This window comes from Leptodactylus fuscus, chromosome 4, assembly GCF_031893055.1.
Source record: "Leptodactylus fuscus isolate aLepFus1 chromosome 4, aLepFus1.hap2, whole genome shotgun sequence".
NCBI lineage: Eukaryota > Metazoa > Chordata > Amphibia > Anura > Leptodactylidae > Leptodactylus > Leptodactylus fuscus.
The window spans coordinates 73,950,440-73,969,195 of record NC_134268.1 but is presented as its reverse complement, the minus strand read 5'-3'; the positions used below and the strand labels follow the sequence as shown (position 1 = coordinate 73,969,195).

At 41.9% G+C, this 18,756-nt stretch overlaps 1 protein-coding gene across 8 annotated transcripts in view; it reads right to left on the bottom strand.

Moving 5' to 3' along the window:
* The window catches only part of PTPRM (protein tyrosine phosphatase receptor type M), a 568,788-nt gene that overhangs the window by 263,083 nt on the left and 286,949 nt on the right, over positions 1-18,756 (bottom strand). For all 8 annotated transcript variants that reach the window (XM_075270676.1, XM_075270675.1, XM_075270678.1 and 5 more), the window contains exons 8-11: positions 12,441-12,749; positions 9,202-9,311; positions 3,717-3,918; positions 1,686-1,788 (exon numbers count right to left, since the gene is read on the bottom strand). In XM_075270676.1, the coding sequence (XP_075126777.1) occupies positions 1,686-1,788; positions 3,717-3,918; positions 9,202-9,311; positions 12,441-12,749 (724 nt within the window). The remainder of the gene's footprint in view (positions 1-1,685; positions 1,789-3,716; positions 3,919-9,201; positions 9,312-12,440; positions 12,750-18,756) is intronic.

The following is an 18,756-nucleotide window of genomic DNA, read 5'->3' as shown; positions in this document are numbered from 1 at the left end:
ACTTTAAGCCACCTTAAAGTGATCATGTGGGCTATAGAAACTGAAGGGTATAAGAAAGGAGAAGCACATTGACTAATAAGGATGCTGCTATGCTTTCTTGTAACTTTGTCTCCTCTCCTGAAGCTCACAGATTGTATCCATTACATAACCTCTTTAACCCCTACCATAACTTTGTGGTTTTTCAATTCACATAGATTTTTTTTATGTTTTGATTGCTTAAAAAATGAAAATGTTGCAAAAAAAAAAAAAAAAAAAAAAAAAAAGGCATATGCCCCTATTTGAGGGGCCAGATGTACTCTTTTAATTTGGTTTTTATTCAACTTTTTATAGAATGTAAAACAGTGAAAAAATGGTGATTTAACTCTTTTGATAGTTTTTTTCCACTATGACATTTGCCATATGGGAGAAATATTGTGTTTCTAGACTGGGCGTTTTTGGGGATATATAATATGATCATATTTGTTTTTGTTTATTTACTTTTATAAGAAATCTAGGAAAAGGAAGGTGAATTGAATTTTAAATTCTTTTAATTTTTCTTTAATTATTTTATTATCCACACTCCAAAGGAACTTGAACCAGCAATCGTTTGATTGCATACCCCATAGACTGCAATTCGACTGTATTGCAGTCTATGGAATTTTCACTATAAGGCTATTGAGGCTGGTCATAGGCCAGCCTCAATAGCTATATTACTATGACAGGTCAGGGAGTCTTCTTAAGGCTCCCGGGTATCATAGTAACAGGATGGCTCCTGCAATCTTGCTGGGTTTTTTTTTTTTTTTTACTTTGGTGGGCTAACGTGTTGTGCAATGCCTGCTCTGCTGCAGAGTGGTCGCCATCTTAAATAGCCTACATTTGCCTTAATAGTCCAGCAGATGTCAAGAAGGGGGTTAAAACTACAATTCTTAGTATCTGTTACTAGGTACTGCTTCCAGTGCAGTTGGAATCTTTTCTCCAGCTCTCACCATTCCTGAGCAATCAGTGTAGTTAGTTTTGGTACCTAATATCCTACTTAGTCTCTGTACTGTCAGCGCACGATGCACCTGACACTACAGAGCCTAAATATCACATCAGGCACCAAAACTAACAGTAATTCTTGCTCAGGAATGCTTCGGACAAGAGCAAAAAATTCCAGCTGTGTCAGAATAAAGCCTATAAAGTGATACAAAGAGCTTGGCAGAGGTGGTAACATGCTCTCTTTAAACTATAGGGAAGCCCTGGCTGCTTCCAAAGTGACCTTACAGCAGATTTCACAAAAAGATCCCTCCCGTTTTATTGTGACACTGTAACACAAGGGCAAGATCTTTACATAGGTAAATATTGAAAGGTTAGTATAAAACAATCAAGATTAAAAAAAATGTGCCGCAACCATGAATTTTGCTGATAACAGCAAGCAATTACAGTGCTGAAGCGAATAAGCCACCCACACACCGGAGCTGCCGCTTTGTTCTCCATCTTCAAAGAATCAGCCACTTGCATCTGGATCAAATGATTTAAACAATTCTCAGACATTCATCAAAGTGCCTTCCCGTCTACTGTTATTTAATTTAATTAGCCCTAATACAGACACGGATTTACACAGTGTACACGGCGCGAAAAGTAATCCCTAGAAACATATTCAAGAAATTAATCAATTACATTTTTTTTAAGATCTTTTTTTTTTAAACTTTTTTGCTTTTCTGTACCTGATAGGAGCGCCTCTGCTCTGGGCTGGCTTTAGCAGAACTGTCATTGAGCTGTCACTCTGGTTCAATGGTGTTTCCTGGTCGTACGCTGGCATAGAGGGTGCTGGGAAACACAAAACAAGATTAAGCTAGAAAACAAGTTCTACAAATCTAAAAAGAACCTCTCCAATTCAAGTTTTTATACAGTTAAAAAAATTACATTTAAAAATTAAATTGCTTTACAGTAAATATCACAAAAAATAACATCTCCTCTAATATCTATTCTAGATCATTTGTGTGTAATGGGTTGATCCAGAATCGGTTTCTACCACTATAACCACTGAATTACACTATTATTCACACTACCAGCTAATAAGGAATAGTATGGCCCACATTTGTCACTGAATTTATGTTTTCTTATACATTTTACTCCAATATAGTCATATTTTCATGTAAATCGCTATTTTATTCATATGTAAGTAAGGGTTTTGCCTGGGAATCTAGAACTGAGGCTGAAGCCCAGGTAAGCTAAGGCACAGCGCCAAAGTAAGTTTCACCTCCTTTACATAGGAATATAAATGGGATTTATATGAAAAAATTAAAGACCACAAAACGTCACCTCTCTATTCGAGACAAGCCCTGGAGTAAAAAGAAAAAAAGCAGCATCATTTTAGGCATTGTGTGTTGTGACAGAAGAGAATTTATTGTAGCCTAACTTTAACTAAATTATGGCACTTTTTGGCTAATATATATATATATATATATATATATATATATATATATATATATATTTGATTTGATATATATATGTCATATTTTTAAAGTTGTACCTTTTAAAGAGGATCAGGGGGATTCCAGCACTCTTCAGTGTTAAAAACTATATGACTTTATTTCCAACATTACACATGATGTTGTTTTTAAGGGCCAGTTCACACAGAGTTAATGTGCTCACATTCTGGCACGTATACACGTGTCAGAATGTGAGCACTCAAAACAGATCACAATCATTTCAATGGGTTGTCACGGACGTATAATGCGCGTAATTCTGCGTGCGTATTTTGTTGCTTTGTATCCAAATCTGTTCCAAAGATAATAAGCTCTTCTAGTGCTGATGCAGATCAGGGTGTACTAGCCAAGTGGGCTAGTACCCTGCACTGCCCTACACTGCATTACATACTGTCCCCAGAGAAATCACAGTGCTACCGCCCACTTGGCTAGTTTAATTCATTTGCATAAACACTACCAGGGCTTTAGATCAACACTTGTTCCTCTTCATTTATAAAGCCATTTTTAGCTCTGTACCACAGTACTGTATGTACGATTACTCGGGCACATACAGATTCACTATGGTTGGCTGCACATCTCTATTCTATGCGGCAATATGCTTGCAATAACCAGAGACTTTAATATCTATATAAAATGTTTGATCAGCTGAAAAACAAGTATCTGCCAATAACAGGGAATGATCATTCCTAGGTAGACTAATTCAGCTGCTTATTGGCCTGCATAGAAAACCTTAAACAGCCGTTGGCAACTGTGCACACTAGAGTTAATGAAATAAGTCTAATTGTATCCCATTTGTCAATTATGTAAATAACCTTCTTTAGAGAGAGACATAGAAACTGTTGACTCAGTGGTCTTTCACCCCCTCCATGCCCTCAAAGGCTGTTTTTGTTAGATAACGTGTTACGAGACGTTGGCCTAGTTTCCTATAAGGAGATGCATTCAATAAAGGTAAGCATATCCGCACATCCCAAGGCTATGATAAATGTCTGTATATTAGTGCAGCATGAAAGAAAAGTTTAATATAAAAATAACATGCTTACTGGGGCCGCTGATATTACCCTGGGAAGCTCAGGTGTCACACTGAACTTTGTATAGATTTGTCATGTATTTAGGTCTGATGTATTATCTGCCAGCAGCGCAGCTTCCATCATATTACTGTCATAGTGGCTATCACCAGTGAGGATTTTCTTCCCGAGCCAGATAGTAATGTACAAGTAGAGATTGCAAGATTAGAAAACAAACCATTCTCATCATTCAAAGTATTACCTGAGATTTTGGTTGTAAACTGACTAGTAATAGGGGGGCCGAAGCCCTTGGCTGTGCTGGCTCTTATTGTGAAAGAGTACGTTGTGCCGGGATACAATCCAAAGAACAGGTAGTGCGTTTCATTTCCCTGCTTTATAATCCGGCCACTTTGATTGGATAAATCTATTTCTGGGTCAAAGGAGCTGACGGCCTTGTAGGAAATCTGTGAAAAGAAGCAAGCAGAATTAATGGAAAGTCAATGGAAAGTCTTGTGTTGGCAGTGTGAGATTACATCTTTATCCGGTAAACCCTTCTGATGCATGCACCGTCAGACATTTTATGATAACAGATCATATTCCTCCAGACTCTTCAAAACCTGAATCCAATGAAGGAACTCAGCCAAAACCGTTATGAGCTATTACTTTTATAGATACAAGGACTTAGAGCCAGATGGATTACTAATGTGAAAGATGGCTCCTGGCTTAACCTAATACCTACAAGTTGTTTGCCTTTACACTCCATACGTATACACTATATTCAGCTCTCTCCTTTAATAATTAAATTGCCTTAAAAGATTAGGTTTTTTATGATGACAGATACCATTTCTCAGGTATTTTTTTCCTTTATGTGCATAAGGAGATTTACAGTTTAAGCAGAGATAGTAGAAGGTCTATAGATGGCCCTGTGGATACAGTCTACCGGCATGGGTGCAGAGGGAAATAACAAATATCAGTCACTCATTCAGGGATGCTACTTTCACCGTCAACTTTATGACATGTCAATAAGTAGTGGAGCCCAAGAGATGGGAGCGCTAAAGTATGTGCATTGGCTGCATAATTTTAGGGAAGAGTCACTATATACACACCATCATCTTTGGACTGAAGACCAACTTATCACAGCTACAATATGGCATGTCCTATTAACCAGAGCAGCAATAGAAAATGACTTTAAGAAATATAGATTTATTAAGAGCAGGTACTGAAATAGTATGTCTAATACACAAAATTCCAACTGTTACCTAGATACAGCCCACATCAATGATTAAGTGACAACCGTGGATCTGCTTTGGTCTGTATCTTTTAATGGGGTTATATGGGGAGATAAAAAATTGTTGCAGTGCACTCACTGCATTGGATAACAGTCTCACTCGTATAGACAAGGGTCCCTAGATCTGCAGAGTGCTAGGTGCTGGAAGTCTCTCTTCTAATGATAAAACTCTTTTTCAAGTGACCGACCCCACTTTATGTACAAGCAACGGGAATAGAGATGGTGATGTGGAAGCACAGAGAATAGGCTGAGCACAGAGACTTCCAGCACTGGCTGATTTTATCCCAAATCCAGATGAAAGCCCAATATATACTGCTTGCCAATAGCTTCAATAGAAATATGCAACATATTCCACAGATAGTGGTCAAAATGTATTAAATGAAATGAAGTGCATGGTTTTCCCTGGTGATGGAAACCTACAGACGCAGCTTTCCCCAGTACTGGTTGGAATGTATGAATGGACATGGCTACTCCTGATGATGTCATAGACTTGTAGTGATCAGATGACTCCTAGGCCAGCTCTATTTTAAAGGCCTGTCTTTATAAGACAATCCATTTCAGGAGAAAACAAGATATGAAAAACATCCTAAATAGAAAACATGAGAATCTCTGGTTCCTTTTTAGACTTTTTTTATCAGAGGAGTTCTTTTTCGATGGAGAGAACGATGATGGACATATGAAGCTTCCAAGTTCATTGGCAATTATTTTCTTCCTGATATTTACATCTCATCTTTTGTGAATATAATTGGTGCATTATTAGAAATGGAACCATCAAAACAAGTCAATCTCTCCTTGTTAGTGTCATTTTAATTGCCACGCACTGGTCCAAGGATTGGGATGGCTGCTGACAACAGCTGGCGGGTGGAGTACTAACACCCATTCTAACAATAAGACTCGCTTCAGAAAATTTCCACCAGCAATTCAAGTACATTTCTAAGGATATCCATATGCATAGTAAAGGACAAAAATAAATATTTCAGTAACCTTTTGTTCTCTTTCTAGCTGTCAAAACTGATGTCTTTTTGACTTGGCAGAAGCATCTGTGACTTTCGAGTCCCACCACTTGTCAAGAATCTGATTGACAGGTGAAAAGTACAGTTTTCTTCTTCTACCTCTTCACACACTCTTCGGGCTCCTCACAAAAACCTCCATGTATGAGCATTACATTAAAGTGCAGTCTTATTTATTAAATTACTGGCTTCTCCATGAAAATAGTCATGTGTCTATGCACTGTAGATATCTGAAATCACAAATATTCACCGGTTTGGATGGAAATTTATTTGATACCATGGATAGGGTTTTGGTTTTTTTAAAATGTGTTAGAGAGGTAGGAATATGCTTTAGTTGTTGTGTAGTTCTGCTCTGTAGATTGGAATAATTTCCTTATTACAATGCCAGTCAAAAAGCAACAAAACAGCAGCTACTTGGGTGAGGTGAAGGCCTTCCTTGTGATTGCTGCTTGACAGCTTAGACGCTTCTATTCTTTGTCAGTAGATTTCCAATGTAGTCAGGTAAAGGTCCCTTGTTAGACAGAGAATGGTTCCTTGAGACCAAGCAACATATAATTGTGAAGAATTTGCATTGAAATAAATGGTAGCTTTCTAAATTACACCTGCTTGTGAATCTTATAATAGGCTTCATGGAAAGAAATGTAAGCGAAATGCAAGGAAAGTGACCATTATGTTATTTCAATTTTATTGTCCCTGAACAATTCATTCAAATTGGCATCCTTATCACTCATCTTGTTTGACTGACGCAGGTATATAAGGATATACAGTACATGAACATATGCTAGAGCTGAGAATTATAACCTCTCTTAGAGAAGGAACGGATTTATGTATGCTGCTGATATATACACATGATGTTGTACAGGCACAGTCAAAATCCTGGCTCTAGCACTTGGCGCGGCTACTATAAAGACATGTCCTTGCACTCATGCAGCTCCCATTTAAGTTACGAGGGTGCAAAATATTTGAGACATTAGGATTCCTTTAAAGATAAGTGTGCACATGCCATTTGTGGTATTGTTATTGTACATTACTGCACAGCCTGGTGGGTTAGAAGCAACTCTGTGCAGGAGAACATTGAAGGTGACACACTACTATACTAACACTAACATTTGGACCACTATATATCACTCATTGCACCCCCACTATATGCATTATGTCTTCACAGGATTCCTGCAATCTGTAATTGCTTAATCATTTGAGTGCAGGGATACCTTTAGTAGTAGAATATGTACCTGAAATCTGGTGAATGGAGCCCCAGTGATCTTGGGCCTTCACACACTAAAGACAGGTCACTAGAGTTCATTGGCCAACCACATGTCATTGGCTGTTTACTCTTTGAGAGGAGGCCAGAACCAATATGATAATTGTGTGATAACTCCTTCAATGGAGTAAACTATCCAATGACATCTCATTGGCCGGTTTACATAAGAGCGGATACTAGATACAGCACATTGGCAAGGCATCTAGTTTTCCTTTATACAGCCCTAATGATTAGAGATGAGCGAGTAGTGAAATATTCGAGATTCAATACTCGTTTCGAGTAGAGCCTCAATATTCGGCTACTCGATCGAATATCGAATCCCATTATAGTCTATGGGAAAAAAAAATGCTTGTTTCAGGGGAAACCACTATTTCACTAAAGGAGAGTCACCAAGTCCATGAGTAGCAGGAGGAGAGTGTTTAGGAGGAGCGAAGTGCAGTTGAGGAGTGTTGAGGAGGAGCGCTGTGCAGTTAAAGCGCACAGACCCCATAGACTATAACGGGGTCCTTGTGCTCGCAGTGCACTGCCCGCATGAATGATTCGTGCGGGCAGTGCGCGGCAAGCACACAGACCCCATTATAGTCTATGGGGTCCATGTGCTTTAACTGCACAACACTTGCAGTTGCGCTGATATTCCATTCAGGGGAGTCCTCTGGTGGACTCCTTCCAGACGGGAGGCAAGCACTAATGTGAACTGGCCCTTACTCGTCCTGAAGAACCAGCAGTGATTGGCCGAATGCTATACACTGTATAGCATTCAGCCAATCAACGCTGGTTCTGCAGCAGGCTCATCCTTGCTAGTCGGAAGAGCTGGCAGCTTGCGGTTATGCGGGAGCTGACATTTTCTCATAGGAATGCATTGACCAGCGTTAATTGGCCAAATGCTATACAGTGTACAGCGATACAAAAAAAGAATGGATGACTGTTTTCTTACCGGAGAATATGGAGAAACAATTTCGGGAGGTGCCAAACCTAGCCTCCGGGCTAGTGGAGGACAAGCCAGCAATGGTGTGAAAAAGAAAAGGTTGGTTTGCGACACTCCTTCAGTAAAAAACTTTTCTTTTATTTAATCCATTAAAGAGAGACACACATAACAAAAAAAAGGAAGTGCAAAAAACACACAAGAGGGGTGCGTTTAAAAGAAACCGCTTACGCGTTTCGGGGACATCACTGCCCCTTAGTCATGTTGGTTCTGCCGGAGGCTCATCAGTGAGGAGGCGGAGTCTAAGATCGGACCACAATGGAGACTGCTGTGGTCCGATCTTAGACTCCGCCTCGTCACAGACGAGCCTCCGGCAGAACCAGCGCTGATTGGCTGAATGCTGTACACTGTATGGCATTCGGCCAATCAACGCTGGTCAATGCATTCCTATGAGAAAAAGTCAGCTCCTGTATAACGCAAGCTGCCAGCTCTCCCGACTAGCAAAGACGAGCCTGCTGCAGTGTATAGCATTCAGCCAATCAACGCTGGTTCTGAATCAAATCTTTACTGTGAATAGGAGTAGTATTCGATCGAGTACGAGTATTTCGAATACCGTAGTATTCGATCGAATACCTACTCGATTGAATACTACTCGCTAATTTCTACTAATGATCAGTTATGTGGAGCTCAGGAAGGCAAAAGAGGCCTCCAGACGCTCAACACCATTTGGTGCCATTTTGACCAAAACTAAACCAAAAAGTTTCAGTTTCATTTCAAATTGCAACGTTTGACAAATCTGGAATGGATTCGGCTTGTTACAAACCAGTCCTCCATTCACACACAAGACACACAAGTGTGGATCCAAGAAGAAAGACATGTAAAAAGAAACATTCTTAGATATCCTCCCTTGTATCCACCTCCGTGTGCATGAAAAATACTGCATGTGTCAGTCCGTCTGAAGAAAACTACAATATCATAATCAAGGATTGTATAGTATTCTCAAAAATTACAATAATTTGGATTCTTCAATAAATGATGGTCAGCAGAAGAGACAGGCTTCAATACAATAGTAAGAATGGCTGGTAATAGTAAGAACTACAGAGCACATAACTGTATGGATGAGCTGGATAGAGGATTCACTGTTATGTCCCTATGTCTCCACAGCCCTGGTAACTGCAGAAATGTGATAACCACTCTAAGGAAATGCACATTTAAATGTATTCAAATATAGCATGTGCCATATTAATATATAACAAAGAAACTTACCTCATATGATGTAATGATGCCATACGTTTGTGCAGGCTCCCTCCACTGTAGAAAAATCTTCTCCTCAAATGTGCTGCTCTGAATAGATTCTAAAGGTACAGCACCCGGCACTAGAAAAACAACAATCAGCATGTAACATGGCTATTCCAGTACTGCAACAATTATATACACGTGTCTTTCCGTTCAACTTTGGCTCAAGATATATTGAGATAAGTGGTGAAAGATGAGTTAAGTCTGTCCCAGGATATACAGCAAAGCCGACAAGTCAACAACAGGAAAGTATTAGTCTATAATTCAAATATTTAGATGTATCTTTGTATTGATAGGCTTAATGATGTTTAGCTGATAGTCCTCATGTCCTGTCATACTCTATAACAGGGGTAGGAAACCTTCGGCTCTCCAGCTACTGTGAAACTGCAACTAACAACATGCTCCATTCACTTCCATGGGAGTTCCAAGAACAGCAGATCAAGTATCCATGCTGGGAGTTATAGTTTTGTAACAGCTGGAGAGCCGTACGTTCCCTACCCCTGCTCTATAAGAAGGCTTCTAATGTTTTTTTTTTTTATACATTGGTGCATTGTGCTTCCTAGGTTCTCCAAGTCAAAGTTAGACATAATAATGAATAACTCAATATAACATTAACTGAGCACAAAACATCCCAATTATTGCTAAAGATATTAGTCCAGTCACAAAAACCTGTTCAGCAGGAACAACCAAGATAGAATGACTATGTAGGATCACAACTGCTTCTCTAGGCATGCCAACAACTGGGGGAGCCCTCACCGGTTTAAGGAGCAATGTTCTGCATGATTGATTTGTTACACCTATCTTACAGCGTATTCTTATTATTATGTTATCTGAATTTCAAAAGAATTCAATTTATTTTAGAACAGGCAAAAAGTGTGTGAGACAAGACCGAACAAGCAGGTGTTTCTCTACAAGCCATTTGATGTTTAATATAATTTGGCACACTTCAGACATGGAACAACCTGAGTCTCTACGTATACAATACATGTATAAGTAACCAGTTAAGATGCTATCGAAACAAATTCACTACTCAGCGAACAACAGCATCTGTGCAGTGTATAGCACAAAGCGACCCAGGTCTACGAAGTAACCTAAATTGTTACCAATGCTGCGCTTAAATATTCGAAAAAATCTCTATTCAAGTTATAGAATGTTTTTTTAATTGATACATTAGTGTCCGTTTTTATGCTGTCTTTTTTTGCTTCTACTTTCTGATCATGCACAGAAAAAAAAAAAAGACAGTAATACCGAACAGTATGACAAACACCCCTCCGTTACTGTCTGTTACCCATAGACATTAACATAAAAAAAAACAAAAAAAACAGGACACTTGATGTCCATCATAAGACTGTTATTTTCCGCGGACACAAAAGTCTTGAACTCTGGATTTTTGCATCCATGAAAAATAACAGACTTAGCGTAAGTTCACACTACAGATACGCTGCCTGATTCTGAACGTTAAAACACGTTCAGAATCAGCGCGTATAAAGCAGTTCCCATTCATTTCTATGGGAGCCGGCATATGAGCGCTCCCCATAGAAATGAATGGGCTGCTTCTTTCACTACGAGCACTCCCATTGAAGTGAATGGGATGTGCTCGCGTGTACGGCTAGCTCTGCTCATTCCGAGCCGTACACGTGAGCACTTTCCATTCACTTCAATGGGAGTGCTCGTAGTTAAAAAAAGCAGCCCATTCATTTCTATGGGGAGCGCTCATATGCCGGCTCCCATAGAAATGAATGGGAACTGCTTTATACGCCGCTGATTCTGAACGTGTTTTACGTTCAGAATAAGCTGCCATTTACATAGTGTGAATGCACCCATATGATGGATTTGGTGCTAATCCTTACTAATATTATAAATGTGAAAGTTTGTATTTGGATGTTTGTGTGTTTGGATGTTTGTTCCTCAATCACTCTGAAACAGCCGAACGGATTACCGATTTATATTCGGTGCTGCTGTGTGGGGGGTGTTGGGGGGACAGGCTGGGATATCGGTGGGGGGGAAAGCCGGGGTCAGGGGTTGAAGGGGAGGCCATGGTCGGGGGGTGGGAAGGGGCCGGGGTTACGGTGTTTTTTTTTTGGGGGGGGGAATGGGGTGACGGGTGTGGGGGTCACGGTTGTGCATGGAGGGCAAGGGGAGACCGGGGTTGCGGTGGCCGCAGGGCAATGCGGAGGGACCTGGGGCCGCACTGCAGGTGGGTCGCACAGGGGTGGAAGGGGGCCGCAGAGGAAGTCGCGGGTATTACTAGTGGATACTAATGGACAACAGATAAAATCCCATTGAATTCAGTGGGATTTTTAACGGATCCGCTAGTGTCTGTTGTTAAAATCCTATAACAGACACTAGAAATGGACACTACTGATTTTCACCAACGGAAGTGTGAACGACAACCGCTTAGAAATTTGCCATGTGCTATTCCTCATTTCTTCTAAAGCTTTATAACTAATAGGCACTCAGATGTTATTAGTTTGGGGGTTGTTCCTTCAGACTTAAAGGGGCTCTATTATTGGGAAAAGTCATTTTTAACTAATCACATCCTTGCATAGCCCTTAGAAAAGCTATTCCACACCTACCTTTAGTATGTACATTGCCTCAGCGGTTTTTGAATAAGTCAGTTTTTATTCATATGCTAATTAGACTGATGCACGATGTATCGTGCACCCCCTTTGCTATTGTTTCCTATGCACAGGCTGCTGCTGCTGATGACACAGCTTCCTGTTTGCACACACACATAGGAAATAATAGCAGAGACGAGTGCAGCTGGGAACTTCCTGTGCTGGCTGGAAGCTCATTAGCATATGAATAAAAACGGACGTATTCAGAAACCACTGAGGAACTCTACACACTAAAGGTAGGTGTGGAATGGCATTTCTAAAGGCTATGCAAGGATGTGTTTAGTTAAAAATGACTTTTCCCAATTATAGAGCCCCTTTAAATTCTGTCCAACCAGTGCTGCCAGTACCAGACTAGGTGGAGAAAGGTAACATCCAATTGAAAATATATTTAAATATATTTGTATATATTTCTAGGAAAAGTATATTTGTATATATTTCTAAGAAAAAACAGAGGAACAGCCCAATGCAAAGTAATTGAAAAATTAATAATTCATAGGGATTGCAGGTATTTACTAAAACAGCCCAGGTATCTTTTTTAAAGATACAGTACATTATACATGTACAATAAATGCTTTCATTTTTGTAACTTACCATCTTCATCTGTCTGTACTACTAGTTCCTGACTTTCCTTCCGGCCCTCTGGATTCATGAGCACAAGTTTGACACTGACGTTGGTGTAAGGTGTCAGTTTTGTGATTGTGTGCTGGGGGTGTGAGCTCTCCATATCCCAGCTTACTTCTTCACGTACTTGCTCCTGCCCTCCAACCTGGTACCTGTATTGAATAGTCAGATTGTATCTGTGGCATCGAGTAACATTGTATCCAAATGGCTCCCAACGAATGGTTATTTCCCTGGACTTTATTTCAACCACCTGCAGCTTCCGTGGACCATGCATTGGATCTGTAAGCAAAATATTGGAAATGTTAACGTATGCTGTATATACTGTATATACTATTATTATTAGTACATTACTGTAGCTGTTGTCTCCTGTGCTATTCAGAGCGCGAGGAACGAGTTTAGCAGCAGGTCAGCTTGACAGCTGCCAAAACACCGGAGAAGGCAGATCATCAACACGCTCATTATATGCCCGTCCCAGCGAGCTGCTGAGATGCCAGAACAATCACAGGTGTGGTGCAAGGAACAAGTTCAGCAGCAGGCCAGCTTAAGAGCTGTTGAAATGCAAGAGCAGGCAAACCATGGACGGCTGAGTACAGGCGCGTCATTGACACCAACAACACGCTGACAAAGTCGCGGGCAGAGGCTAGTATATATATAAATCTGATTTTACCTTTTATTGTAACACAGCCTATGATGATAACGGAATGATTGTGGAAAAGAGATCTTTACAGAACAGGAAGTCTTAGTTGATAGTGAAGGCTTAGGATAGTGAGGGCAGAATCAAAGGATTTTTCAATAAAGACATTAAAATAAATAAAAATCTTGAATTAAAATACCAAGACGGAGTCGTTAGAATCTAAAGAAACCTTCTATGTGTGAATGTATTGATGATATATATGTGATTACAATATTACAGCAAACGTATACGCTTTAGTACATTTATTGGGGAAAAAGGTACAATCATAAGGTACTCTGTTAGGCTGATTCTGGTCTAGGTACTAGATGAATTAGATACAGTTGGACATGTAGAAATACAGATTATGTACGTGGAACCCTGCAGCACATTTGCCCATAGGTGTTGTAGGTGGTCTCAAAAATGCTTGATCTGCAATAAATTTGGCAAAGATATGTTGTGACCAAGTGGAGACATTGCTGGAAAACCCTTGCTGTGTGTGGGTGAGGATTATCCTCCGAAAAATGCCAGATGGATGCATCAAGAGGCAACACACATGGTGGCCAGATGTCCTCTACATATCTCTGAGCTGTTAGTGTTCCTTGTATCATTACTATGCGTGATTGACTGTTGTACACAATGTCTCCCCAAGTCATCACACCAGCAGCTAGGACAGTTTTTTTCTTCACTCTAAAGGCAGGATTAAATTGCTCACCAAGATCTCCATACTTAAAAAACATGACTGCTGTTAGATCTTAAACAGAGCCAGGATTAGTTGGTAATGACAATACGGTTCCAGTACGTAGCAGTCTAAATTTCTTGTTCATGACAAGACCACAAACAAAGGCGACTATAGCTGGCTGTCAATGCAGGACCTATAATGGGTGAATTGGAATTGGAAATGGTCAGGGAAACAAGGGGTGAATAATGAAGCCATCACCTGGATCGTGGACAAGGAAACTGTGGGAGCTGCTCATGTTGTTGGTGGATCAAATGATCCTCTCTACTGGTGGTCCATCTAGACCAGTGGAGCCTGTTTGCCATGTGCGTGCCATCATGTAACCAGGGCTCCCAACAACTCCCAACAACTAGGTGAGAATGAGTGTAGAGGGTGGGCAATATGACAAAACAACCATCCTGCTTCCCTCAGTCCAATGACCTGCCCCCTCTCAAAGCCTGTCAACTTGGGGAAATATTTTCGTGTGCGATGTAGACCCATTGACTATTCAGACCACACCTGTAATCATTTACATACCTGCATGACAAGTTTGGCAGCAATCCAGTATTTCTCTATGGGTGCTTTATTTTTTTTTTATCAATGACAATAGGTCAGATGACACATTCCCTTTAAGAAGCGCTGAGAAATAAGAGCCAAGGTTCCTTATAGAAAGTTTACTTTTTATGGAATTGTTTTAGCCACACATCACTGTGCTGTGAGTGATAGGTTTTTATTTTCTATTAATTTAGTTATAGGTTACAAAGCTGTTTTTTACTGTGCCCCAGTTTACTTGATAAACTAGCAGTGTCTCTCTCGGAATTATCTCCATTTATGATAGGCCCCATTGGCATGAATCATGAGGTCAACTGAGACACTCTAGGTCTACTGATTCATGATAAGGAAGCCAGATTGCTTCCCTGCAGAGAGCAATGTTTATCATGCCTGCAGTTCAGTCAGGTAATGCCTATCAATTCCCCTGACTGTGCCTGTAGCATCCGACATACACCAGTGCTTTCCTCCTGCCAGCCTAAGCTGGGTATCAAGCGGTGAAGCCTGACAGGTGCAGTTCTGACCGGAGGGAGTAGCAGGCCCATATTTAGCCTGTGGCACTTCTGAATTCTATTTCATCCCAGATCCTCGCTGTTTCTGCGCTTGCTATATGGCGCACAAACTGACTGATAGAATCAATTTCCATTGCTAGTGCGATTCATAGTTCATTTCTTCTGAATTTACACTTGAGCTTCTATTACTGTGGTGTTTTTTCCCCCCCATGAAACTCAATTTCTGCATCTCTGAGATGTTTAAGGTGTAATTTGAGGATACTGCCAATGATAATCAAAACCTGGCTTAGGAATAAAAGATCTTGCTGCAGGGGCTCCAGTTCTCTTTAGTTTGTGTACTGGCACTGTGCAGAAATATAAATATGCAAACCGGGGACATTTTCCTTTTTTCTTTCCTTTTATACAGTAGGTCTTTAATTTACTTCCAAAACATCGATTTAATGACAGAAAATGGGACAACGCCAGCGCTTCAGCAATGACCAAATTGCAAATGGCTTTCTTTGTCTGAAAACGAAGCTGTCTGGTCACCTTTCCAGGGTTACACTGGGATGGCAGGCCTTTATATTCTACACTTTCATGCACGTGAGTGTTGTTATATAGAAGACGGTGTCCTGTCTACAAGTTTTGGCAGTCCTGTATATTTCTGTACAGCTCTATAACAGTGTAACGTGAATATCAGTCAACACAAGCCATGAAATATATGGACATTTAGACTTATTCAGATTAGCACTGACAATACATCAGACAACAACACTGAGGCCCAGAGAGTGACAACATTGCCAGTGCCGCAGGTTGCATTATAAATTGGGGATATAACTAGATGTGGAATGGCTATGCTGTGAAGGGTGATAAGAACAGGCTGTATTAATAGGAGCCAATTCTGTAGCAAAAAAATATTTGTCGAGAACGCCGGCTAAACAGCAGATATTTTATGGGAACAGCCTCAAATCTCATGTACAAAGCAAGGACCAGGGCACAGAGCCTGTATGGCATTAGATGACAACTGTACGGTATTTTAGTACAGAACCGCAAAGCCTCCATACGTTGCCAAACTGGTATTATTGGGCTCTGGTGAGAAATTTGTCATTAGGGGAATATTAAAGGTCAATTTTGCTGCAGTCTGTGTTAGTGTAATGTGCGCCAAATTTATCAATGTTTGATCATTTAGATTAGAGATGAGCGAACAGTGTTCTATCGAACACATGTTCGATCGGATATCAGGGTGTTCGCCATGTTCGAATCGAATCGAACACCACGTGGTAAAGTGCGCCAAAATTCGATTCCCCTCCCACCTTCCCTGGCGCCTTTTTTGCACCAATAACAGCGCAGGGGAGGTGGGACAGGAACTACGACACTGGGGGCATTGAAAAAAATTGGAAAAAGTCATTGGCTGCCGAAATCAGGTGACCTCCATTTTAGACGAATAGTGGATTTCAAATCCGGGTCATATGAGAATGTGAACTTTGTGACTATGAGACAGGGATAGCTGTACAGGCAGGGATAGCTAGGGATAACCTTTATTTAGGGGGGAATGTTATTAAAAATAACTTTTTGGGGCTCTATCGGGTGTGTAATTGTGATTTTTGTGAGATAAACTTTTTCCCATAGGGATGCATTGGCCAGCGCTGATTGGCCGAATTCCGTACTCTGGCCAATCAGTGCTGGCCAATGCATTCTATTAGCTTGATGAAGCAGAGTGTGCACAAGGGTTCAAGCGCACCCTCGGCTCTGATGTAGCAGAGCCGAGGCTGCACAAGGGTTCAAGCGCACCCTCGGCTCTGATGTAGGAGAGCCGAGGGTGCACTTGAACCCTTGTGCACCCTCAGCTCTGCTACATCAGAGCCGAGGGTGCGCTTGAACCCTTGTGCACACTCTGCTTCATCAAGCTAATAGAATGCATTGGCCAGCGCTGATTGGCCAATGTATTCTATTAGCCTGATGAAGTAGAGCTGAATGTGTGTGCTAAGCACACACATTCAGCTCTACTTCATCGGGCTAATAGAATGCATTGGCCAGCGCTGATTGGCCAGAGTACGGAACTCGACCAATCAGCGCTGGCTCTGCTGGAGGAGGCGGAGTCTAAGATCGCTCCACACCAGTCTCCATTCAGGTCCGACCTTAGACTCCGCCTCCTCCGGCAGAGCCAGCGCTGATTGGCCGAAGGCTGGCCAATGCATTCCTATGCGAATGCAGAGACTTAGCAGTGCTGAGTCAGTTTTGCTCAACTACACATCTGATGCACACTCGGCACTGCTACATCAGATGTAGCAATCTGATGTAGCAGAGCCGAGGGTGCACTAGAACCCCTGTGCAAACTCAGTTCACGCTAATAGAATGCATTGGCCAGCGCTGATTGGCCAATGCATTCTATTAGCCCGATGAAGTAGAGCTGAATGTGTGTGCTAAGCACACACATTCAGCACTGCTTCATCACGCCAATACAATGCATTAGCCAGTGCTGATTGGCCAGAGTACGGAATTCGGCCAATCAGCGCTGGCTCTGCTGGAGGAGGCGGAGTCTAAGGTCGGACCTGAATGGAGACTGGTGTGGAGCGATCTTAGACTCCGCCTCCTCCAGCAGAGCCAGCGCTGATTGGTCGAGTTCCGTACTCTGGCCAATCAGCGCTGGCCAATGCATTCTATTAGCCCGATGAAGTAGAGCTGAATGTGTGTGCTTAGCACACACATTCAGCTCTACTTCATCAGGCTAATAGAATACATTGGCCAATCAGCGCTGGCCAATGCATTCTATTAGCTTGATGAAGCAGAGTGTGCACAAGGGTTCAAGCGCACCCTCGGCTCTGATGTAGCAGAGCCGAGGCTGCACAAGGGTTCAAGTGCACCCTCGGCTCTCCTACATCAGAGCCGAGGGTGCGCTTGAACCCTTGTGCAGCCTCGGCTCTGCTACATCAGAGCCGAGGGTGCGCTTGAACCCTTGTGCACACTCTGCTTCATCAAGCTAATAGAATGCATTGGCCAGCACTGATTGGCCAGAGTACGGAATTCGGCCAATCAGCGCTGGCCAATGCATTCTATTAGCCCGATGAAGTAGAGCTGAATGTGTGTGCTAAGCACACACATTCAGCACTGCTTCATCACGCCAATACAATGCATTAGCCAGTGCTGATTGGCCAGAGTACGGAATTCGGCCAATCAGCGCTGGCTCTGCTGGAGGAGGCGGAGTCTAAGATCGCTCCACACCAGTCTCCATTCAGGTCCGACCTTAGACTCCGCCTCCTCCAGCAGAGCCAGCGCTGATTGGCCGAATTCCGTACTCTGGCCAATCAGCACTGGCTAATGCATTGTATTGGCTTGATGAAGCAGTGCTGAATGTGTGTGCTTAGCACACACATTCAGCTCTACTTCATCGGGCTAATAGAATGCATTGGCCAGCGCTGATTGGCCGAATTCCGTACTCTGGCCAATCAGCACTGGCTAATGCATTGTATTGGCTTGATGAAGCAGTGCTGAATGTGTGTGCTTAGCACACACATTCAGCTCTACTTCATCGGGCTAATAGAATGCATTGGCCAATCAGCGCTGGCCAATGCATTCTATTAGCGTGAACTGAGTTTGCACAGGGGTTCTAGTGCACCCTCGGCTCTGCTACATCAGATTGCTACATCTGATGTAGCAGTGCCGAGTGTGCATCAGATGTGTAGTTGAGCAAAACTGACTCAGCACTGCTAAGTCTGCATTCGCATAGGAATGCATTGGCCAGCCTTCGGCCAATCAGCGCTGGCTCTGCCGGAGGAGGCGGAGTCTAAGGTCGGACCTGAATGGAGACTGGTGTGGAGCGATCTTAGACTCTGCCTCCTCCAGCAGAGCCAGCGCTGA